This window comes from Pteropus medius, unplaced genomic scaffold (assembly GCF_902729225.1).
Source record: "Pteropus medius unplaced genomic scaffold, Ma_sr-lr_union100, whole genome shotgun sequence".
NCBI classification, from domain to species: domain Eukaryota; kingdom Metazoa; phylum Chordata; class Mammalia; order Chiroptera; family Pteropodidae; genus Pteropus; species Pteropus medius.
Window position 1 is genome coordinate 8,878 of NW_024351568.1, and position 26,415 is coordinate 35,292.

The window sequence follows — 26,415 nt, forward strand, 5'->3', positions numbered from 1 at the left end:
TAATTTTATAGAAATAAGATGAACATAAGAATGTTTATTGAAGCACTACTTTTAAATCGCAAAGAGTTAACAATTTGAAATATCACAATTGGGGAATAGCTGAATAGGTACAGGTAGAAGCATATTGTGAAATACGCTGTAACCATTAAATCATCATTTATGGACTTGAAGGGAAATCCAAAATGTACGGACAAATGTAAAAAAGCAAATGACAGAGAACTGTATAAAATATCATTCCTTTTTGTAAAAATATACTATAATTTATTTGTTAATGTTTAAGGACAAAGAACACAAGGTTGAAACATTACTCAGGAAATATACAGAGGGGGAGTGGGGAAAGGAGGGGACAGAAATATTGATTTTTAAAAGTTTATTGGCATTGTTTCATTGGTTTGGGTGCAAATGCATGATCTCTGTGATTTTTGATGAGGAATTTAATAAATGACTTAAAGTATACTAACAAAGAATAAGAAACTTCATTTAGCAATTCTCATTTGGACAGTAATGCAAAACATTAGAATGAAATAGCCTGTTACTAATCGTCCTATTTGCAGATATTTTGCTTACTCTACTTTTCTCAAATTATGAAATATGCCTGTAAAAAATTAAGTAATTCAATGTTAAAAAAAAACCGAACAAAACCCTCTAACATACCTATGAAAAAGGGAGCAAGGAATGAAAGGGCTGACCTGTAGTTACTTTGGATATATAGGTTTTCCATCCAGGGTAGAAAGCTGTTTGAGCACGAAAAGTTAGGATCAATCTCCAAACGCTAACCCAAACCTAAAAAAAAGCTAAACTATAGGACATTTATTTTTTAAATTTCAGGATTTCTTAATCTAGGACTTTTATAAGTCTTCTATACTATAATTGCAGAGCTGAGTAGTTGCTACGGAAATAGTTTGGCCCACAAATAGTATACCCAGCCCTTTATGGAAAACTTGCTGACCCTTGGTCTAGAACACAATACACAGTATGTAATTCCAGTGACACATTTGCTGCTAGTGCAAAATTGTGACGGCTTGGCTATTTTTTCTCCTGAGAGTTTGACTTTTTAAATTTTCAGTTGTGTATATGGCTCATGAATGGGATATAAAATATATACAATAGTCATGCACCGCAAACTTCAGTCATCAACAGACTAAATATACAAGACTGGTATACCATATAGCCTAGATGTGTGGTAGCAACACAAATTGTGTTTATGTAAGCATACTCGTCTGCCCAACAATGAAATTGCCTAACTACGCATTTCCCAGAACATATTCCTGCCATTAAGTGGTGCGTGACTATCCTATTTAACTCACATAATGCTTAAAATAAAAAATTTCATGTAGAAAATATTAGGGCTGAATCAAGTCCCTTTTTAAAAAGAGTATCTTTATACTTGGAGTTTAGCTACTTTATCTCTGGAAATATTTTAGATCTATAACTGTTCACATCTAAGAAATTCTGGGTAAATTATTTTGTGTGTACTCCTCCCTCCCCCCTTAAATTTGAGGCCCTGGGATTAGCACTATTAAAAACTTCTCCTGCAAGCCTTTTGCACACTCATTGTTCTAGTGTCCAGAATAAAAGTAATCCGTGGGTCACTTGCTACTTGCAGAGTCGATATATCTTCTTTGGTCCTCATGTTTTATCTTAAATCTGAGCTGCCATTTAAAAATCAAGAGTCATCACTGAATAAAAAAGGTAGATTTATGGATTCTCTGAAGTCAGAAAAGCTGGCAAACGGGGCTGACTTAACTCATAGCATCGGTTGGCTGGAACTGGGCACTGGGCATCCTTTCTAGCTACTGTCCCAATCAGGTTCACTTCTATTATTCTTTTGCTACCTACAGTTCCCTTATTTCTTTAGTATGCTCATACATCTCATGGATGATACTGAAAAATAGCTTCCTTGTTTCCTCCTAATGCAATTCTAACATCAAGATTACGTCAGTTTGTTATGACATGCCTACTTCTATATAATAGTTCCTTGAACACCTTAGGTAATGTTTTGCCTAAAAAGCAATTGGGTTTGGTGCTTTGGCAGTTAATAGCTACTATATCTCATGCTAAATTTCCCTTTTCCTTTGTTTGTAAGAGTCTTCCAAGAGTTCTGATTTTGAGTCAACACTGGTACTGTTTGTCTTCCTAAAAAATAATTGTTTAGGTTTTCAAATGTTTTTTATTTTTTTTTAAAAAAACTACTCAGTATAGCATTTTAAATCAGTAACTATAAGGTTTCCCTATCTTTATATGTATGTGCATATATATTTATCCATTTTTCAAACCTAATGCTATTTGTCTTTTCATACTTTTTCTTCATAAGTTACAAATTTTTTGTGTTATTATTATATGTAGTAAAAAGATGCCAGTCTGAATAAAGTCCTTCCCACACATTATACACATTACTTTCCCAACACCCAAGATTATTTCATGTTCTGTAAGACATGAGAAAAAATTTTCTTAATTCATTACCCTCAATGGGTCTTTCTTCAATCGTATATTTTGCCTGATGTTGAGTAAGGTCTGCAGAAATAATTATATTTCAACAACTACTACTAATGACAATGATGAATATAACAGTGACCAACATTCATTCAGTGATTATTTATTATGACAGGCACAATTCTAAACACTCTGTGTCTCATTTGATCCTCACACAAAATTATGAGGTATTATCATTATCCCCATTTTATAATTTCTACTGAGACATACATGTATAAAAAACAGAAAAATGCTCAGGGTGGATAAATACTAAACAGATAACGACTATCCTTTGGAAAGGGAAATGGGTACAAGAATAGTGGTCAAAGGGTATGTTTGCTTTATTTGGAATGTTTAAATCTTTTATAAGGAATCTATATTCATGCATTATCTCTGTAATTAAAAGATACAATACAAAGATATGCCACGGGAGAATGTCCATCAGGACACTGTGTATAATGGCAAACTGTAGAAGAAACTACAGTGTCTATCAATAGGGATTTGATAAAATAATACAGCAACACGAGGAAACACCATAAAGCCAGCCACAAAAGGATCTCTATTTACTGAGTGCAAAGTTGTCTGTGAACGTTTTGACAATAAGAAAGTCTAAATTTTCTAAAGAGCAAAAAGAGTAAGTCATCTTCAAAAATAAAGAGGCCACTTCTCTGTTATTAAAGGTATTTTAAAAATAAAGGTATCTTATAAACCATGATGTAAACAGATGGACTTCATAGTCATATAAATTTAGAATGGATTGAAAAATTAAAAATATTACTACTATAAAGTAGGGGAAAAAATGAAAATCACAGTATTACATTTAAGCACGAATTCTCTGATGTGTAAGGTTAGAAGGGGGTCAAAAAAGTTGCCATTTTCAATATTTGATACGTTGAATTAGGTCAAGAGAAATATAAACTTTATTAAAGGGCTTCCAAAATGTATTCTACCCATGGGGTGTTTTTCCTACATTTTTTTACGGGCTAAATAAGCTGTAGTCAACAAATAAGATGTTTCTACATTATTCTATTTAGAGGGATTATCATCAAGATAAATTCTCTGATTTTGAAGTTCTGAGTTGTAGTTAAAAGCCTTCCCACACATTTCGTATTTCTATGGTTTATCACCAGTACAAATTTTGATGCTGAATAAGTTGTGAGCCATAATTAAAGGTCTTCTCGCATTCCCTATATTCATAGGGTTTCTCAGCGGTATGAATTCTATGATGACTAATAAGTTGTGAACTCTGAGAATAGGCTTTCCCACATATCTTACATTCATAGGGCTTCTCACCAGTATGAATTCTCTGGTGTCGAGTAAGGTCTGAACCAGAACGAAAAGCCTTTTCACACTCCTTACATTCATAGGGTTTCTCACCTGTATGGATTCTCTGATGTTTAATAAGCTGTGAGCTTTGACTAAAGGCATTACCACACTCCTTACATTCATAGGGTTTCTCCCCCGTGTGAATTCTCTGATGTTGAGTAAAGTTGGAGCCACTACTGAAGGCCTTCCCACATTCTTTACATTCATAGGGCTTCTCACCAGTGTGAATCCTCTGATGTCGAGTGAAGTTGGAGCCACTACTAAAGGCCTTCCATTCCTTACATTCATAGGGTTTCTCACCAGTGTGAATCCTCTGATGTCGAGTAAGGTCTGAGCCACAAATAAAGGTTTTTCCACATTCTTTACATTCAAAGGGTTTCTTGCCAGTGTGAATTTTCTGATGATGACTGAGTCTTGAGGGATGTCTAAAGGCCTTTCCACATTCCTTACATTCATAGGGTTTCTCAATGGTGTGAATTATCTGATGTGCTGTATGCTGTGAGTCACGTCTAAAGGCTTTCCTATATTCCTTATTTGGACAGTATTTCTCTTTATTATGCATGATTTGCTGTAATGTCAAGGGTGGATGCTGACTAAAAGTGGGCATGCCTTCATGGGTGTATATCGGTTGACTGAAATGTCTCTCCTGAGAGCCATGTTGTCTTTCAAACTGGCCATTACATTTCCAATCATCTCTGAAACTAGAGCACTGAAGGTCATGTCTTGTAAGTCTTCCCATTATCTCCCACTGGGCTGACTCTATTTCAAAAATTTCCTTCTTCAGAAATAATTTCTTGGTCTGACATCTTGATCCCAGGACTGAAAGAAAATATGAAAGTAATCACTCACATTTTTCTTATTTGGGAAAAATAAAACTTCAATTAAAATGGAAGAATTAAACTGAGTTTTTAAGAAATGGACTAGAAGAGTGAAGAGAGATCACACAGGAAGATGAAGGCAGTAAGTAAGCCAATAGTTTCCAAACATTGCAATAAGATCAGAATTACTTAGGGGAGCTCGCTAACTATAAAGATGTCTTAGTCTTACGTCCCTTGTTATAGGATGATTTTAAACACACGAACACACGAACATCACATATAAGAGCATGCCACAGCATGAACTGTAAATTAAGAGAAATGATCATACCCACTTAACAGAGTCGTCAGGATTAAGTGAATATGTCAAAGGGAAAATTCTAAGGGATTGGCAAACTATGACCTGCAGCACTGCGACAGTTTTTATGAGTATAGTTTTATGGGAACACCGCCAGAGTTATCCATTTATGTATTGTCTACGGCTGTTTTCAAGCTGCGATGGCAGAAGTGAGTAGTTGCACCAGAGATCACACTGACTGCAAGCCCAAAATATTTACAATCTGACCCTTCAAGAAAAAGTTTGCCAACCCCTGGTTAGATCTGTGTCGTCCATTACAGTAGCCACTAGCGTATGTATCTACTGGAGTTTAACAATTAAAAATAAACAAAAATTCGAATTCAGTTGGCACTATCCACTTTTCCAGTCTTCAAGAGCCAAATATGGCTAGTAGCTACCATACTGGAAATATAGGAAAAATACAGGAGATTTCCATCACTGTTGAAAGTTCTATTCGACAGCAATTGTCTAGATTTAGTAACTGGAGGTCTCTTTAACGAATGACAAAGAAATAGAGTGCGGCAATTCACATGGGAGAATAGCTTAAGAAAAGTCAAATGCTGATTGAATTTAGCATGACTGGTAAACAGGTAGGACTCTTTAGTGGCTAGATATATCTTTAGGGTTTGAAGAAAATACTACTTGCTTTGGAATTCTGTGATGCTGACCTCAGGAGAAAAGGACTTACACACACAGGTACTACAGTAGTGCCGACCAACTGACACAAAGGGTATTTGTAGGTTCAGAGAGAAGAAAAGAGAATATAATGGGAGTTGACATACTGAAAGATCATGGAAACGAGAATCGGTTATGAGTTTTGAACCCAGACTCAGTTTATTACAAGCTTTGTTCTCTTGGGTGGATTAGTTCATCTTTCTGAGCCTCCAATTCTGTCTATACGATAGGAATGATAACTAAATTTCATGATCATTGTGAGGCTTAAGAATATATGAAAAGTATTTGGTATAAAATAACAGTTTAGTATTTTTAAGATATTATGAAAGAATTTCTATACAAACATAGGGATGTTAGGCAAGTGAAATGCTTTAAAGAACACACTATGGACCCGGAGAGAAACCTCAAGCCAAAGAATTGAAAATCGTTCTAGTACCACCTTTTCTTCCCTTCACATGATTCAGCACATACTACCTAACCTTGCTCTTAAATATATCTTGAAATTCTTTTATCTTTCCGATCTAACATGAATTCTCTCTCTCTTGGACTACTGGAATAGCCTTCTACCTAGTCTTCCCTCTCGAGGTTTGCAATCTTGAATCCACATCACTAGAACAGCGTTGCCGGCCACTGCTCTGCTTAACATTCTTTAGTAGTTTCCTACGATGTTGCTCTTAAAGTAACAGCCAAGCTCCTGAATGTGGTCTCCAAAGCTGTGAACGATCTGGTTCCCGCCCACCTCTTCAACAGAATCACACGCTATACTCCCTTTTGGTTTCTAAACTCCATCCACGCTGGCCCTATTTTGCAGTTCTTCAAATGCTCCCAGAACTTGGTCCTCCCAGAGGCCTTTCCACATATTTTTCTCTATGTCTGGGTGTTTTCTTTCACTCTTGTCCTTGATGACTATTGCTCATTTTCCAAATATCTACTTAAAAGTCATGCTTTTTGAAGTCTTCCTTGATCCCATTACCAAATTATACCCTCTTTGTAATTATCCTTTAAGCACTGTTCTCTTCCTTAACATTTTCACAGTTTGTAATTACGTATTTATTTAGGTTCATTTAATATCTTTTCCCTCAATAGGTTAAGTTCTGTGAAGGCCAGAAAAATGTCTATTGTCTTCATCAATGTGCATTCGACTCAGCACAGTACATCGTATATACTGGAAGACCAACAAATATTTATTGACTGTCTCAATGTCTCAAAAGTTCTTCTAGAAAAAAAGGGCATACTCTTTTCAAACATGGCACACTGAACATACACATCTGTTACCACTCCTTCATGAAGTCCCACTAAGTGACAGTATTGAGATTCAATGAAAGAAGAAATTCCATTAGGGTAAAGAGAATGGGAGAGGAAAGTGCAGCAGCAAAATTTTGGAAGCTACAGAGTAGATGATGGAATAGTAATAAAGGATATCTCAACCATAAAAAAATGAAACCAAAGTCGCAGATTGGTCCTACTGTGTAGAATCCCAGGGATTTCCAGGAATTGCCAACATCATGTACCTGTGAAAGGAGGGTGCATGAGGGGCTCAGACAGCAAGATTAATCAAAAATCCTTACCAGACAAACCTCAGGATCTCCAACCTGCTCCTTATAGTAGTAGGCTGATCCCCCAGCCTGTTATCCCAGTAAATTCTCTGAATCTGGAAGCCAAGCTTATTTACTAATTCCCAGAAAGGGAAGGATTTCATTCTGGAGAAAACAAGCCCAGGAGAGAAGAAAGACCTGATAGGTGGCATCAGCCAATAAACTGTTCTAGGCAGATCACTCTACAGTGACTACCGCCAATAAATCTACACATCCTTAGACACAAACAAGCTCTAATTGGCTTTTTAATGCCACAGTTTTCTATGTGTAGATAGCCTTGAGTCACTGGCTAGTTCAGAAAAATCTTAAACATAAGAGATTAAAATAAAGAGGAAAAAAAGAACTCAAGAAAGAGACAGGAAGAAATTTTTTTTAATTAAAAGAATTATTCTAAAAACAACATATAACAATCTCTCAAGAATTAGAACTTAAAGTCTCACAGAAAGTAGAGATAAATAAAAGGAGAGATGGAAAATTAAAAACGTTCTAGGACTACGGCAAGATATGTAAGATCTGAATCATTCAAAATGTAATGAGCCCTTGCTATGTGTCAGTCACTGGATATAAAAAGTAAATAACATTCGAAACACAAGGAACAGAGAAAATTATAGGGAACAAATGATCAAGAAAATTTCAGAGATTTTTAGTTTTCAGGAAAAAAAGTCTCAGTGCGTGCCCAACCAAATGAAAAAATAAAATGAACGTCATGATACCTAAACATGAACTATTATAACATCATAAAAAATAAATTCTAAAGGCTTCCAAAGTGATTAAACAGGTCACAAAAAAGTAAGAACCTGAATGGGTTTTAGACTTCTCAAAAACACTAGATGCTGTTAGATTTTAGAAATCCATGGAGCAATGCCTTCAACATTTTAAGTTGAGTTTTTCAACCAAAAATTACATCTCCAATCAAACTTGACGGTAAATGAAAACATATTCAGACATATAAGAATTCACAAAATATATTTACTTCTCTTACACACTTTCCTTGGTTGCTTTTGAAGATATGCTTCAGAATAATGAGGGAATAAATCAAGCAAACGGAAGGCAAGAGCTCCAACATTCAAGGTATGTAAGGCATCGATAATACAGATAGTCAAAAGGAATTCCAAAAAAGGCGGTAAAGGGAATCAACGGGATGATCCTAAGGGAATCCACATAATTATAATGAAGGAAAATTCTAAAATCACAGCTATATAACAGTCTCAACTAGGACAAAAGAACAGAGAGTTAGAGGAGGGATGTCTCAGTTAAAAACCAAACCACAGTTACCTGCAGTGTCTGAAGAGATAGATTAGTGACAGATAAACAGACAATTAAAGACCTCTCAATGAAGATAAGGATTAACAGCATGGGGAAAAAAAAAAAAAGTCACACAAGAAGCAAAATATGACTACATAGCTCAGCAATAAAACCATTTACCTAGTTGTTAAGTGAACTGAAAAATGGCTTAATTTTCAGAATGTGTGATGTAATTCTATTTAGAAGATGAGGACAGAGGGTGTATAGTAAGCTATCTCTTCTAATATCACAGTGTAAAGTCAATCACTAAAATTAGAATTCTTGAAGAAAAAATTCTCAGAAAGGTAGAAAGTGACACCCTCTGCAAAACAGTGAGTCATGGGAAAGGAAGTAAAATGTAAAATGAGTCCTAGAAATATAAGGCGATGATGCAGAACCAACAATGAAACAGATTTCCAGACCTGAAGAAAACTCGTAGTAATCAAATGGTTCCCCTTCTGTGCTGAGCAATTTATGATGGAAGAGTTTTACCTAGCTGTATCTTGGTAGAATTTCTGAGGGTCAAAGAAAAAGAGAAAACTCCATAGAACTAAAAGCCTAGATGAATCAGGTCGTATCCTACTCATGTCTGTACGTGGTTGTTGCCCCAAGAATTCTCTAAATTTTACATAATTACCAGACTTGAGATAGCAGGAGATTTAACACAGAAATCTGGATTTCTGGCTTTCCTTGAAAGACTGGATTATCTGGCACGACTGGGCCTGCATTCTCACATGACAGCTGTCTCCTGGACTTAACGAATGCTTACCCCTTTGAAACAGGGTATAGCCTCTCTCTCATTAGCCACTATCCCCACTACTGCCTAGTCCCATATGAACCCTCAGGCCAGTGTCTCAGTTGCCACGTATATTTGCAGTATTGCTTTCCTTCTTTTAACCTTCATTCCTGAAGGGTTTTTGCTGGATATAGAATTCTGAGTTGAAAGTTTCTCAGCACAATAAAATATTGTTCCACTTTCTTCTAGCCTACATGATTTATGAAATCCATTCATTCAAAATTAGTTTCACTATAAGTAATGCATGATTTTTCTATGGTTCTTTCAACCTATCTTTTGACATCCATTTTCGGCAATTGATTACGATGTATCAGCATGGATTTCTTTGAGCTTATCCATGGGTTTATCCTTTTTGGGGTGGCTGAGCTTCGTGAATTGCTGTATCTTTCACAAAATTTGGTAAGCCATTATTTCTTCAAATATCTTTTTAAGTCCTGAATTTCTCCTCTCTCCCTGGAACTTTAATGACAAAAATGTTAAAACTTTGTTGCTGTCCCACATGTCCCCAAGGTTGTATTTGTTTTGTTTTTTATTTTTTTATTGTTATTCATATTGGCTAATTGGCAAGTTCATTAATTTTCCTTCGTTACCACGTGCGTCTGAACTGGGTGGGTCCACAATCCAAACTTGTGTTGTTCAAATGTCCACTGTAGTTTGAAATCAGGAAGTCTGATGTCTCCAGCTTTGATTTTCTTCCTCAAATTTGCTTTAGCCATTTGGGGTCTTTTGTGGGTCTATACAAATTTTATAACCAAACACTTCTGAAGAGAAAGGTGGAGGATCTGACCCAACAGAGATCAGACTGTTCTATAAAAGCAAGAGTAATTCGGACAGGGATAGATGGAACAAGAGAGACCTATGTATACATGGAATTTTAATACATGACAGATGGAACACTGTGGATCAGTGGAAAACAGATGGACTTTTTATTTAGTGGGCAAAGATAATTTGTTTTCTGTGTGGAAAACGATTACAACTGATCTCTATTTCAAAACTTTTATAAAAATCAATTCGAGTTACTTTAATGGGACTTTAAAAAGAAAGTTGAACATAAAAGATAGTAGAAAACTGGGCTAGAGAAAAGTTTCTTAAGACCACAAAGGTGTGAAGCATACAGGAAAAAAAGTAGAATTTTTGAATAAACTATATATAATTTAACTATTCAATATATAATTTAACCAAACACTGAAAATTACTTTTCGTCAAAAAGATATGAAGAAAGTGAATAAAGAAGCTACAACTGGAAAAGATGTCTATAAAACATGTTCCTAACCAAAAATTAGTATCCGAAAAATACATAAGAAGTTCCTAGAAATCTTAGGAAAAAGATAAATAGCCTAATACAAAAATGATCTAAGTGGTATTATACAGAAGAGACACTAATGACAAATAACATATGGAAAGGAAATCATCTTTAATGGTAACCTGAAATATTTAATTTAAAACAGTAAAATAAGATTTTATACACATCAATCAGAATATTTAAAAAGTGGGAAAAAAATCTTACGATATTAATTATAGGAAGAGATGGTGATACAAACACTTGGAAAATAGTTTGGGATTACCTAGTAAAGCTGAATAAGTATGTATGCCAAGATCCGGCAATTACATTCCTAGGTGTATTTCCTAGCAAATATCTCACATATGCAAATCTAGAGACTTACATGTTATCTTAAAATTTTATGTTAATTATGTTATATACATCTTATTGCATATATATAACTATATACGAAACTATATAATTTTTTTAAAATAACAAACAATGAAAAGGTCGAAGAGTTAAAAGGTCAAAGCTGAAGTATGTATTAGTGAATCAACACAAATCGAGCCTAGAATTCTATGTAAAGGCAGTATAAATGGAAAAACAGATGAAGAGTAAAAGACACTGGAGATGATCCAAATGTTCTAATGTCAGATTAACAGAAGCTTGAGAGAAAGAAGGAAATGGTAGCAAGGTAATAGTTGAAGGATGACTGCCAAATCCATCTCCTATCACCAAAAAAAAAAAAAAAAAGCGAGTCCTCAGATTGAAAAATGTAACAGCAGCAAAAAATGGAGGCAATAAAGGTAACCAAGCTTAAATACATCACAGTAAAAAATTAGCCCATTAGAGGAAAAAGATTATAAAGGAACAACAATCATCATACATCTAGAGGAAAATATAGGAGAATATCTTCATGGTGTCATGATAAGCAGACTTCTAAAATAGGGCAAAGTGCATAAATAGCATAACTCTTGTTTACAGAAGATTCAAAAATAGGCCAAGGAAGAATTTCTTACATAAGACCCATGAGTGTGAAGCACAAAAAAAAGTGATAAATTTGACTAATTTTAAGGACTTCTATTCGCAAAAAGAAATCATAAAGAGAGCTAAAAGACAATTCCGGCAGAAGATATTTGCAATTTTTACAACATACAATGTACTCATAAGCAGAATATATAAATAACCCTTACACATCATTAAGAAAAATAAAGATGATCTGACAGAAATATAGGAAAAAAGTCTTCAACAAATAATTCACTAAAGAATTATTTCACTAGATTGATAACAATATGAAACATGTTCAAACTTATCAGTAAATAATTCAAATAAAAACAACACTGAAGTATAATCATACAACCGCCACTTGGTAAAAAACCAAAGTTTGACAATTCCATACATTAGGAAGCATGTGAAAGAATGGGAGCTCTCATATACTGCTGTTGGAATTGTAAACTAGTACAAGCATTAAACACAAGTTGAGGAAAACCCAATGAGAACAGCAAAAATAAAAAAAAATAAATAAGGATAGTTTAAAGGACTTCTGAGTCAATATTAAGTGTACCAACATTTGCATCATACGGGTACAAGAAGAAGAAGAGAGAAAGCAAGGGATGGAGAAAACCTATTTGAAGAAATAATAATGAAAAACTTCCCTAACCTGGTGATGGAAATAAACATACAAGCCCAGGAAGCGCAGACAATCTCAAACAAGATGAACCTAAAGAGGCCCACACTAAGACACATCATAATCAAAATGCCAACGGTTAAAGACAGAGAATCTTAAAAGCAGCAAGAGAAAGTTATCTAGGAAGAAGCACCCGTAAGACTGTCAGATGATTTCTTAACAGAAACTTTGAAGGCCGGGAAAGCTTGGCATAAAACATTCAAAGTGATGAAAAGCAAGGACCTACAATTAAATTTATTCTACTCTGCAAGGCTATCATTTAGAATTGAAAAAAATAGCTTCTCAGACAAGAAAAAGCTAAAGGAGTTCATCACCACCAAACCAGTATTACAAGAAATGTTAAGGGGACTTCTTTAGGAGGAAAAAAAAGAAATAAATATGAATAGTAAAATGGTAATAACTACGCAACTCTCAATACTTACTTTAAATGTAAATGGATTAAACAGTCCAATCAAAAGATATATGGCAAATGAAGAGATAAAGGAAGACCCATACATATGCTGCCCAGAAGAGAACCATTTCATATTGAAAGACACACACAGGCTGAAAAGTAAAGGGATACAAAGACATTTCATGCAAGTAAAAATTTAAAAAAACAAAACTAGGGTAGCGATACTTATATCAGACAAAAAACACTTTAATACTAAGCCTACAACAAAAGACAAAGGACACTACATAATGATAAAGGCATCAATGCAGCAACAGGATATAACTCTTGTACCCATTTACACACCTGAAACAGGAGCACATAAATTAAGGAAATATTGACGGACATACAGGGAGAGATCGACATTAATACAGTCATTGTAGGGGATTTTAACACCTCACTGACATCAGTGGATAGATCTTCCAGACAATCAACAAGGAAACAATGGGCTTAAATGACATATTTGACAAGATGGTTTAATTGATATTTTTAGAGCATTTCGCCCCAAAGCAGCAGAATATAGTCTTTTCAAGCACAGACAGAACATTTTCCAGGACACACCACATGTTAGGCCACAAAACAAGTCTCAATAAAATTAAGATGACTGAAATCATAGCAAGCAATTTCACCAACCACAATGGCATGAAACTAGAAATCAATTACAAGAAAAATACAAAAACCACACAATTACATGGAGGCTAAAAAACATCAGTAAACTAAACAGTAAATGAGTTAACAAGGAGAGCAAGGAAAAAAAGCAAGATATATTGAGAAATGAAAATGAAAACACAACAGCCCCAAATCTATAGGACACAGCAAAAGCAGTTCAAAGAAGGAAATTCATAGCTCTGCACGCCTACCTCAAGAAACAAGAAAAATATCAAATTCACAATCGAACTTTACCCCCAACTAGAAGAAGAACAAACATAGCTCAAAATGAGTAGCAGGAAGAAAATAATAAAGATCAAAGTGGAAATAAACAAAATAGATTCTTAAAAAAAAAAACAAAACACAACAATATGAAAGATCAATGAAACCAAAAACTGATTCTTTGAAAAAATAAAACTTATAAACCTTTACCCAGATTCATCAAGAGAAAAACAGGAAGGACACAAATAAATAAAATCAGAAATGAAAGAGAAGTGACAAATGACACCATAGAAATATGAAGGATTATAAGAAAATATTACATACAACTATATGCCAACAAATTGGAGAATCTGGAAGAAATGGATAAATTCCTAGAAATATACACTCTGCCAAGAATGAATCAAGAAGAAACAGAAAATCTAAACAGATCATAACTATTAATGAATCAGTCAAAAAGAAATTCTCAAGAAAGTCCTGGATCAGATGACTTTACAGATAAATTTCACTAGACATTCAAAGAATTAACACCTATCCTTCTCAAACTATTCAAAAAATTCAAGGGGAGGGAAAGTTCACAAGCTCATTTTACAAGACCAGCATTACCAAAAGACAAAGACATTACAAAAAATTTAAAAATTATAGTCAATATCTCTGATGAATACAGATGCAAAAATCCTCAACAAAATATTAGCAAACCGAATCTGGCAATACATTAAAAAGCTCATACGGCATGATCAAGTGCGATTTATTCCTGGGATGTGAGGTTGGCTCAATATCCACAAGTCAATTAACGTGATACATCACATAAACAAAATGAGTAAGTCATATGATCATACCAACAGATGCAGAAAAAGCATTTGACAAAACCCAGCATCTATTCATGATAAAAACTCTCAGGAAAGTGGAAAGAGAGGGAAGATACCTCAACACAATAAAGACCATATACGACAAACACAGAGCTAACGCCATATTCAATGGGTAAAAGCTAAGTGTTTTCCTTAAGATCAGTAACGAGACAAGGATGTCCACTTTCACCACTACTACTCAACACAGTACTGGAAGTCGTAGTCACAGCAATCAGACAACAAAAAGAAATAAAAGGCATCCAGATTGAAAAGGAAGAAGTTAAATTGTCGTTATTTGAAGATGACATGATAGAAGATATAGAGAACCCCAAAGAGTCCACCAAAAACTATTAGAACTGATAAACGAATTCAGTAAAGTAGCAAGATACAAAATATTCAGAAATCAGTTGCATTCATATACACTAATAACAAACTATCAGAAAGAGAAATTAAGAAAACAATCCCATTTACGATTGCATCAAAAAAGAAATAACTTACGAATAAATTTAACGGAGGTAAAAGATCTGTATTCGAAAAATTATAAGTCACTGAAGAAAGAAACTGAGGAAGATACAAATAAATTGGAAGTATATACCATGCTCATACATAGGAAGAATTAACATCGTCAAAAAGTCCATATTACCCAAAGATCACTAATAGGGATCAAAATACCAATGGCATTTTTCACAGAAGGAGAACAAGCTATCCTAAAATTTATGTGAAACCATAAAAGACTCTGAATAGCCACAGCAATCTTGAGAAAGACGAACAAAGTTGGAGGTATTGTGCTACCTGATATACTGAGAGGCTACAGTAATCAAAACAGAATAGAACCCAGAAATAAACCCACGCGTAGAAAGAAAATGTGGGCAGCAAACTCTCCTACTGAAATAAGCCAGGCAGAGAAAGACAAATGCCGTATGACTTCACTTATATGTGGAATCTAAAGAACAGTATAAACAAACAAAATGGAAACAGTCTCATAGATACAGAGAATAAACTTAGAGTTGCCAAACTGGGGTGGGAGGATGTTGGGAATCTGGGGGGAAAATGGTGAAGAGGGTAGAAAGTATAAATGTATAAATTAGTAGTTAAAAAATAGTCACTGGGATGTAAAGTACAGAACGGGGAATACAGTCAATAATATTGTAATAACTATACGTGGTGACATGAAAAGTAGACTTATTGGGAGAACCACTTGGTAAATTATATAAATGTCTAACGGCTGTGCTGTATACCTGAAATATAAAATAATAATGAATGTCAACTATAATTGAAAAATAAAATAAAGAAGAAAAAAAAGACCTCCCGACCTGGACAGAGTCATATTTTATCCAACCATACAGCCCCATGAGACTCTAGCAAGGCGCTCTGCCTTCAGACGGCACTCCATAAAATGCTGAATGCATGGCAAAGCTCTTCTTCCCTCACCTTTTGGTTTTATCAGCAGGAACCTAACATTAAATCTGCATAGAAAACCACCAGCCTACAACAGCTTACCTTCAGTATCACCGTAAGACCAGCTTACCATTTGCAGGTCAGTAAACGAAATAAGAAAAGAGAATCAAATAAAATGAGAAGCTTCCTCCTCAAGCCCTCACAAATGCCTTGCAGAACTGGCCATGGCAGAGAAGATCTTTAATAAAGAATGAACATGTGATCATAATGAAGCTATGCCAAGATGGATAAAAACAGGCTGCATGGGAATGTGCCTGAAATCATTCAAGAGTCTTGCAGGTTTGTTGAAGATTTTATGGCCACCTGCTCTCCTGTACCTTCGTACTTGGTACGAGTACTGAAAAGGGGCAAAAAGAGGGGACTGAAAAAAAAAAGAAAAACTGAAAATTTGGCAGCTCAAGATATTACATCTTATGATTCATTCTTTTCTCTCCTAGTCCTAAAATACAGAAAATGTTCATAGTAGCTGTTTCAGTCAAAAACTGAAAACACCAAAACTGCCTATGAATATAGAACTGATAATCTGTAGTGTATTAATATAATGGAACGAATCAGCTCTGCAGTAATGACATGTATGAATCTTAAAGCAAAATGCTCAATAAAAAAGCAAGATAAATATCTTATCATTTACCATATATATATAGTATTAGTCATATTATATATATATATGTATATATATATATATTCCATGTATATAAAATCCAAACTCAGGTTAAACTGTATTTCTGTGGGTGGTACTCTTAGGTGGTAAAATTATGAAAGGACATAAATATATTGTGGATACAGAGATCTTTGCTGGTCATGTTGTAGTTCCTGACGTGGGTGATGATTCCACAAGTGTTCACTTCATAATTGTTTGCCTGTCTACCTTTTCTGTATTTGTGATAATTTGCAATAAAAAGAATTAAAATATATTAACTGTGTGCTAGGCATATCTATGGCATAAGTGGATGGATGAATCAAAGAAATAGAAAAAGAGGCCCTGAAATACAAACTAACATAAATGAGAACTTATCACTGAATAGGCAGATAAAACAATGACAAAATGAGTATTTAAGTAAATGGTGCTAAAATAAGGTGTGTGTATGTGTGTGTGTGTGTGTGGGTGGGGGGAAAGTAATTGATTTGGACTCCCAGTTGATACCTTATTGCAAAGGAAAACTTCAAGTGAATTTAAATGCTATAAAACAAATTGCAGAAAGTTAAAAAAAAAAAAACAGAATAAAATATCTATGAAATTTGTAGAGGTCCATTAATATTCTAAAATCAGAAATCATAATAAATACAAAGGAGTTGACTATAAACACATTAAAACATACATATTAAAGATGCCAATCCAAATTAAAATTAAAAAGTAAAAGCACCCTCTGGAAATGGGTAAATGTTTTTATTTCATAAAATCCATAGAAATTGACTGGAAAAAAAAACCACAATAGTCATAGATAAAATATATAAAATAGAGTAGTGAACAAGTTAAAGATAACAGCATCACTAAGATGAAAGTGTTCACTCTCACTCAGTATCATGATACAAATAATCCAGTGTACCGAGAAAACCACTATAACATTTATCAGAGACGATAATGGCATTAAAGTTAGGTAAGGGAGAAAATGCTCTATTTTTCGGAATTACGTATGAGGTTATGCAACGTGAAATGACACGAGATCTTGGACCTGAAAATACTTGAACATGACAACCTAGACGGGTGAAGCACTTGCTCCTGAAACACAGACAATGCACACGTGCCCCAGGGCCCTCGAATGTTTGCATTCCTCAATCTGAAACGTTCTTCCTCCTAGTAATCACGTACAGTAATTCACTGCTCTACTTCAGGTCTCTGCACAAATGTCGCCTTAATAGAAAAAGTTTCTCATAACGTGTCACATAAAATAGCACCCTCCTTCCCCTCTCTCCACTTTGCTTTTCTTTTTCGCACTTAGTACCTGATATATAGTCCTTTGTGTGTCTCTTCCTGAGCTGTGGGCTAAGCTCTGAGAACAGAGATTTTCTTCATGTTCTATTCACTCCCGTAACCTCCGCGTTGAGAATAGAGCCGGGTGTGTAACAGGGACTCCATCGGCATATACCGAATGATGTGCTGTGCCGTTTTCTCTTCCTTCGCACCAAATCCCTCTATCTTTGCCAGCTCTAAGTTGTCGATGGAGGCACAGACCCTGTTTCCGACATTCTGTCTAGAGTCAGGGGTGTGCACACTCCAGTCTCCTATGACTTCTGTGTGCATCAACTCCTCTACATCGTTAGCCCTCACTTTCTGCCGAGCTCCCTGTTTTAACCTCTTACGGTGGTTCGACTTGATAGACGTTACAGGTAGACGTGTTCTGGTACCTCTACTAAGCCATAAAATCCGTAACTGCTTATTCTTTTTTTCATCTCTGCGGCATCTCGCAGAGTACCTCGCGCACGTTATAAAATCGGTCAACGTTCATTAAAAATATGGATGAATCCGTGAGTGTATGAACTACTGTATCTAAAAACCTCTAGAAAAAAATAAGTCTTTGGCAATGCAGAAAAGAATATATTTCAAGAGAAAGGGATGCTTTTTAATGACTGATACGAAAGAGGATGAGAAGCTGGTAAGGAACTAGATCCAAAATAAGGATAGAAAGGAGCACTGTTAGAGAGTGTGGAAGAGGGCACCAGCTGGTTAGAATCTGGAGAGAAGTGTAAGAGGAAAAAAGCACGCGCAGTGTGTAAATTAAGGGGAAAAGCTGAGGTCACCTGAGAGCTCGTGCTGGAAAGGCTTACTTTTGCACCACAGGCCCAAAGCTTTTAAGGGGAGCTTCCCAGACAGCATCTCAAAGGTGAGGGGGTCTCCACTGACCAACCAGGCTGTTGCTGCCATGCCTCACTTACCTGGACACTGGCCTCCCGTTACTTCTCTGTCAACCAACCAGGGCTCCTTCCCCTGCTCCAAGAAGGAGATCACATCTGGTTTAGAAATAGAATGTCCTGCTTACAAAAGAAGTAACGAGACATGTTTATGATGAGAACGTCCTAGAATTCAAATCCAGTCCCTTCATTAAGAAAGAGTCAAAGAAAGGTATAGGAGATTTATGAAACATTATGAGGCTCTGAAACTTCCCCCACAACTCAACGCGGCTGCTTCTTTCTCGCTCCGTAATATTAAAAACATTCCTCTGGGAACAGGATGTGGAAATCTAACTGGGTACTTGAAAGGCAGGTGAGTATTTCGCCCTGGAGGAAGGAGACCTTCTGAGGACAGAATCTGAATGAACATGGACAGATGTCCTTACCCATCGAAACCAGGTTGTTGTAATTCTCCAACATCACATCTCTGTATAAATGTCTCTGCTCATCATTCAGGCATTCCCACTCCTCCTGAGAGAAGTCTATGGATACATCACTGAACATCACTGACTCCTGGAACAACAACCACGTATATGACTCGATTAATAAAAAGGAGCGTTTTATGAAGGCGAGAGAGAAGAAACAAATAAAGGTAGAGGAAGCGAAAAACAGCAAGAAGACAGATCGGGGCTGACTGTCTGAGATGCGAGGAGAGGGCCGTAAACAAGTCAGCGTGACTCAATCGCTGCGATCCGATGTCTTCGTTTCCTCTGGACAAAACTGCCTGTGTATAGTGGGATGCTTCCACTACCTAAATAATTTTGGGAAGGTACAAAGTCTAGTTAAGAGGAGTTTCCTAATTAAATGAAATAGTAGATACGAATGCCCAGCACAATCCCGGTCATACGATGCGTCATCAACACGTTTGAGCTTCGTTCTCTCTCCTCTTTTCCCAAATACTAAGTAAAATGTCAGAATAAGGGATAAAGAGAACCCATTAAAAGCATCCACGGAAGAGTAGGTCGTATAAAAGACATCAAGAATCAGAGAGGCAATGAGGTTCTTAACGACAGTTCTAAAAACAAGACATAAGGACCATTCTTCAATATTCTGATGGAAAAAGGAAATTCTAAGCGAAAATTCTATAACCAAACTATTATTCTGTTGTGAGAACTGAAAAAAAGACACCCCTAGACGTAAAATGACACAAGCACAAGTTCTTAGGAAACTACCAAAAGATGTGCTCCACCAAAATGGGGAAGGAAACCAGGTAAGAGGAAGACATGGGATTCAAAAAATAGGAGAACTGGGAAGGAAAATCCCAGGTAACCAAAAAAGGGCAGTCTCGGAAAACTGCAGTGGGCCTAGAGAGTAACTAGAGCAGACGGGAGCAGGGCTAAAAAGGGAACAGAGATGGAAGTCTCCATGTCCAAGAGGAATGATGCATTTGACCAGATAGAAAACACTGATTGGCATATGGCAGTGATTGTGGAAAATTCTGGATATAAATACACGGACAGCTAAGCAAATGTGGGGGAAAAAAACAATTAACCCCAGGAAAAATGAGAAGTTGTAATAGAATAAAGCTGAGCTAGCTCGGCAATGAGCAATATTTGCAGTCCTAATGTTGTACACACTATCGATTTAACCAAAAGTTGCGATAGGATTAATAACAGAACCAGAGGGAACAATACGGGTGCAATACGGGAGTACAACGTCCCTTCCACTCTGCGGTAAGTCGATGAGATAATAAGTAAATTGATTCATCAAAAGATAGCAAACTGTACTCAAGAGTTGAGGACAGCCACCTTTTTGGAGTGGGATTGCTGATGGGATAAGACTGGAATAGTACTACTTTACTTGTAAACATATGTAAAATGAGTTTAAAAAATATTTTATCTTAGAAAATTAAATTTGTATGTAATTCAAGACTAATTCGTTCTGATGTCATACTATTATATTAAGAGTTATCCCTTGTTACAACAAATTCTTTTTATAAGCATATTTTTTCACTGAATAATATTCTATTATATGCATATAAATGATAACTTCTCTTTGGCTTTAAGATATGGAGGTATAGGTGATATTTAAATATCTCCCCAATGTGGGCCCAAACTTACTGATAACCACCCATTGTTCAACTGTAAATTCCCTTTGTTCCTGAGCTACAGGAAACTGATGAAGGATGACCCACATTCATACAATAGCATCACTGAGGGCTATTTATCACAGAAGATCTTGTGGGGTATAGGACCTCTGTACTGACCACCAGTCACAGACCCAAACCTAAAAGCTCATGTATCCGGTCATTCCATAAATTAAGACTGAAACCAAACAAAACCATTCTACATATTTTTTTCACTGGAAAACCTGAGTGTGTGGAAATGATCAGGGCTTTTCCCTATGAGGAGTCCTTAATTTCTCATTTTCATGCTATCAAACCATGGCCCAAGCAAATTAGATTCATCAATAAATGGGGAACACATTTCTATCAAGATTTCTGGCAGAAGTCTGAGATGGAAGATGCTGAAGGATTTACGAAATGAATTTGTAAACTGTTTAAAGGAAGAAGGTGGGGAAAAAAGGAAGGGGGATTTGGGGAGCGCACTGGGTTGTTTAGGAGGAAACAGGGGTGGGGGTCCTGAAGGGGACCATGTTAACCAGTGCAAAAAGTTTTTTTTGCAAACCTGGTCTCAATCAGACCACTTTTACATCATGTAATTCCCAATCTCTTTGTGGGAACAAGTAAGGATTCTTAATGAAATTCACAAGGACTTTCCTGATATATTTTAATCTAAGACCTCTTCAGAGAAACTTGTTATCCGACCACATGGCCGTCCTAACAGTTATCACTAAGAGTGTAAAGATCTGTAACCAGATGTTCTTTTTTTCCTACAATGATTATCTACCCATTTCTTTTTTCTATAACTATCTCCACCAAGAGAGAAATATTTGACTTGGCTTATAGGAGACCTTTTCCTTTAGAGCAAGGGTAGGAGAACTTTGGCATTACTTATAACTAAACTGTCTGAGAGTTAAAAAAAACAAAAAACAAAAAAACAAGAAAACGAAAAGTCTCATGATGAGGAAAGCAAACGTTTACATGTACTAGGGGAAAATGACTCCATTTGAGCAAAAGAAAACAGCACCTCACCTGAGCCATGGCTTTGGTATTGCAGAAAAGGACCAGTCCTCCTCTGGACTCCTCTTTTGGAAAAAGGCGGAACTGGGGGAGGCAAAAAAAGCTACATAAGATCTCACTTGCCTTACAGTTCCCCAAATGATCATTTCCCCTCTGTTCACTCCACACAGACACTTGAGGGGTTATTAGAGAGAAGAACGGGCAAATATCTCATTACCCCCAACTCCAGAAACCTCAGGTTTTGACTAGAGCAGGACAGATTTATGCAACCTAATACGGCTTGAGAATATAGTTTGTATATATGCACACATACACACAAAGATATAATTTTTTATACAAATCACAGCATATTATACATACCATTATATATACATTGCTATTTTTACTTGCTTGATAGACGGGATCCCAGCTAGTACCTAGAGTTACATAATTATCTTAGCTACATTGTATTTCATTACATAGATACACTTTATTTAACCAACCTGCTGTGAACAATCATTTGGGTTGTTTCGAGTCTATCATATACATTGCTATTTTTACTTGCTTGATAGACCGGATCCCAACTAGTACCTAGAGTTACATAATTATCTTAGCTACATTGTATTTCATTACATGGATACACTTTATTTAACCAACCTTCTGCCAATGATCATCTGGGTTGTTTCGAGTCTTTCACTATAACAATGTTACAATAGAGATCCCTGTACATATATCATTTTACCGGTATGTGAATTTTGAGTGATTAATTCCTAAAAGTTGATCATAATCATTTTAGTTGGATATACATTGGTCAAAACAGCTTTCAATGATCTTGGATTGTACAATCAGGTCCCATGTCCTGAGCAAGAAACGACTGATTGATAAACTAGGTCCTCTAACCTTGTCTTAAAGAGTCTTGCCTTAAAATAACTGAAATCAAAAAAAGCAAAGTAATATTACTGAAGCTTTAGGAAAATATTAACATTAGCATAACAATAGGAAAGAATTAAGAGTATACAAATAATGAAGAAATGAACTAAACCCACATCACTGATGCTTTAGAATAGCTTCTGACTGTAAGTGAAGCAATAATTTTAATCATCATGTATGTTCTATGTACTTAAGATGCTTAAAATATTCCAAAATAAGTTACGCTAAAATACTAATAGAAGTCAAAATTGTTTAAAGAGAGCAATTAAATTTGTGATTGATGTTTAAATTTTTAAGAAAAATTTTTTTGATTATTAGATATAGGAATATAATAAACAGAGCATTGTAAAAGTATAAACAGCAGTGAGTTATTTGATCATTAAACAATTTGTCAATAATTTCATGTAAAACTAACGACCCAGGAAGCAGTACCATGCTATCAATTATTTAATGGCTACTTCTACCCCTAGACACTCATTGCATTCCCCCAGGTGTATACATAGTCCAGGAAATGAAAACCAAAGTAATCCATACATGTCTCTCCCTTAAAACCTGAAAGCATTCTTTCAATATTATTCTTATTATTATTACATCGAATTATTGAAAAACAAAGAGAAAGGAAAAATATCTTGGAAGTATCCAGAGGAAGAAAAAACATCACCAAAAGCACTGATGAAAAAAATGAACAATATCGGGAATGAAAAAGGTAACATCATTACAGATGCCACGGACATTAAAAAGATAAGCAAATACCAATAACTTTATGTTCTTAAGTGTGAAAGTTTAGACGAAATCGACAAATTCCTTAAAAAATATGCTAAAACTGACAAAACAAACAAAATCCAGAAAATTTAAAGTGTTAAATTGTACAAATAAAAATAACCATTACAGCAGCGTTCACATAAAGTTTTAAAACAAGGGGAAACTACGGTATACTGCTCAGAGAGGCATCCATAAGAAAAAAAATTTCATACATTTATCCAGTCACACAAATCACATAAACGCCACGGGCACATAAAGCTAGAGGGAACCTCCAACCGAGGCGACAGGGCCGCAAACCCAAGGCCTCACACGGTCACAGGCACCGCACACCTGTAAGCAAGCGGTCGCAGAGTCACAATCACACGAACCACAGATCAAACCACACAGTACTCACAAGTGCCTCCATCTCTACTCTGCAGCACAGTCACACGATCACACACCCCTACGGGGACGAACGCGGCCACATCCCCCGAGTCCGAAGGTGCGCACCCCCGCACACACAAAGCCGCACGTGGTCCCCATCCCACACAGACGAGCGCGCCCACACGCACCGCCGGGAGGCGTCGGGTCACGCCCGCACAGTCACAAGCTCCGGGACTGTGCACCGCACGGTCCTCACTGGAACGGCAAGTCAAAATCGCACGGCGGGTCACCGCACAGCACCGCAGAATCTGAATCTCACCTCCTCCGCGGTACAAAGCCGAGACTCTGGCCCCGGCCCCGCCCTCTCCCCGGGATCCTCACCCCGGGCCTTTCGCGCCGGCCGAGCCGCAGCCGCCTACCGCCCCGAACTGCAACACTTGCCGCTGCCGACCTGAGAGTCCCGCCAGCGCGTGACTTTAAGGCTGGCGAGAATTCACGCGAGAATCACGCTGTGCCGAAGAGCTCTCTGGGAAATGCAGTCAGAGACGCATCTGAGGAGGGCAAGATGGCTCCCGGCCATCGGAACTCTTGGCCGGTCTTAACCGCGGCCCCGCCGAAAAGATTGCGCCCCCTCATCGAACCGCGCGCACTGAAGGCCTCACAAAGCCCGGCTCGTGGCTCCCAAAGAAGGCCACTCCGATGCGTTTGGATTGGGTTCCTTTCCGGACCTGCAACACTTTCCCCAGGAGTTGGACAGGTTCAAGAAGAGGAGGGCCAGGTTGCAAGGGAAGACGGTAACGCGCCGCTGGGCCTTCTGGGAAATGTAGTTCTGAGACTGGAATGCGATGGAGGCACCGTTTGAAATTCCCCGTAGTTCTTCACACCCCGGAGACTTCGGGGCTTGTTAACTGCGCCCAAAAAGTCAACCGGTTCCGACGTGACGTGGCTTCGGCATGGGGTTCCTCAAGCAGAGGAGATGTGGAACCTGAGCTTGCGAGTCCCAGAGCTGGACAAGGAGGCCGAAAGGGGGGTGGTGAGGCGGGCTCTGCAGAGAAAAAGAGTCTGGTGTGTGACTTAGGTGTCAGAGGTCGTAGAGAGTGGGAGAAACTGGGTTCAGGGTGAGTACGTGTGACCGGGGTTGGATTTTGGAGAGTAATCGCTGAGCTTCATCGCTGAGCAATGACAAGAACAGGTCATGGTGAGTCATCATGTACCAGACATATAACTTCTTTAGTAAAAGGTTTATCTTTGCCTGAAGCAAGCCCTGTCCAGTGTTTCTGTGCGGCTAGCTTAACACACCTTTGAAATGTCCCTTTTCAGAACCCTCAAGTGGAATCCATCCTCATGCACTTTCATTCTCTCCTTAATCCCCAATTCATAAAAGAAGCTGCAAACCGCTATTCTAAAAACCATTGTGTTTCAGTATATTGAGATCTTCCTTCCAGGCATAACCTCTCGAAGGAAGATCTCAATATACTGAAACACAATGGTTTTTTTGAAATTCTCTACAGGTTTGGATGTTCTTACGTCAACAAACATTAAGACAATTTACAGTCCTACAAGAAAATGAATGAAACTGCCTTTTATCTATTCTTCTATGGGGTCCATTTGTTCAATGAATACATGTTGAATTTTATATGATAACTTAAGAATCATCAATAAATAAAATGGACAGATATTTGTAATAGCAGAACCGGCTTAAAATGGTCCTATCCAGTGTAATGAAATACTGATTTGCCTTTTAGAGACAACAGACCAAAACTTCAAGTCATCTAACTGAAGCATGCACAGAGGAGAGAACTTTGACCTCCGGCTGCACCCGGAACCAAAGTCTTGCCACCCCCACCATGGAACCAAATGACCAAGGTATAACCAGAACTTGAATGCTGGAACCCCTTCAGGCGCCAAGGGCCCATTGTTCAGGAAAATCCGGTGCTGACATCCTTTTACCATAAATGGCCAAGTTCCAAGGTCCTCCAATTAAAACTTGTCCTACTAGCACTTTTACATACCTGTTTTTCCTAACCACTTAAAACTGCTTTTATTCTCCAAATTTTGATGCGTCGTATTGTCATTTTCATTTGTCTCATATCTTTCGATCTCTTGCTTGATTTCTTCTTTGACTTTGTCATTCTTTAGTAGCATGTTGTTCAATCTCCACGTTTGTGGGTTTTTTCCCTTTTTGCGGCTGACTTCCAATTTCAGAGTATTGTAGTCAGAGAATATGCTCGGTGTGATTTGTTTTCTTAAGTTTGTTGAGGCTAGTTGTTTGCCCCTGAGATATGGTCCATGCTTAAGAATGTTTCATGTGCACTAAAGAATATTCTGGTGTTCTGAGATGAAAAGCTGTGTAGGGCAGGCCTTGTGGTGGAAAATTCCCTTAGCTTCTGTATGTTTGGAAAAGTGTTTATTTCTCCTTCATATCTAAAGAACTTTGCTGGATATATTATTCTTGGCTGGTGATTTCTCTCTTTCAATAGTTTGAATGTTTGATTCCACTGTCTCCTGTCTTGTAGGGTTTCTGCTAAATAGTCCAATGATAATCTGATGGGATTTCCCTTA

General features: G+C 37.0%; 1 protein-coding gene and 1 long non-coding RNA gene across 3 annotated transcripts; one reads left to right on the forward strand and one right to left on the reverse strand.

Annotated features, from left to right (window-relative positions):
* Positions 1–24,022, reverse strand: ZNF566 (zinc finger protein 566). 2 transcript variants are annotated; one of them, XM_039843652.1, is made up of 5 exons: positions 23,885–24,022; positions 21,832–21,903; positions 19,124–19,250; positions 18,723–18,818; positions 1–4,617 (listed from the first exon to the last, which is right to left on the reverse strand). In XM_039843652.1, the coding sequence occupies exons 1-5, from the start codon at positions 23,894–23,896 to the stop codon at positions 3,596–3,598; spliced, it is 1,329 nt and encodes a 442-aa protein (XP_039699586.1). In that variant the 5' UTR covers positions 23,897–24,022; the 3' UTR covers positions 1–3,595. The 2 variants fall into 2 exon arrangements, with proteins under 2 accessions (XP_039699586.1, XP_039699585.1); XM_039843651.1 differs by having other exon boundaries at positions 18,723–18,821.
* On the forward strand, positions 24,017–25,906 carry LOC120587047 (uncharacterized). The gene is made up of 2 exons (XR_005648858.1): positions 24,017–24,647; positions 25,599–25,906. It is a non-coding gene; the product is annotated as an uncharacterized LOC120587047 (long non-coding RNA).
* The last annotated feature ends 509 nt before the right edge of the window (positions 25,907–26,415 follow it).

Bases quoted from the DNA above. Each gene is read 5' to 3' on its own strand.
- ZNF566 (XM_039843651.1), bottom strand. The intron at 19,251-21,831 runs GTGAGGTGCTGT...TTGTTGTTCCAG, and splicing joins ATACCAAAGCCATGGCTCAG to GAGTCAGTGATGTTCAGTGA. The intron at 4,618-18,722 runs GTAAGTGAGGCA...ATTTTCTTTCAG, and splicing joins AACGGGAGGCCAGTGTCCAG to TCCTGGGATCAAGATGTCAG.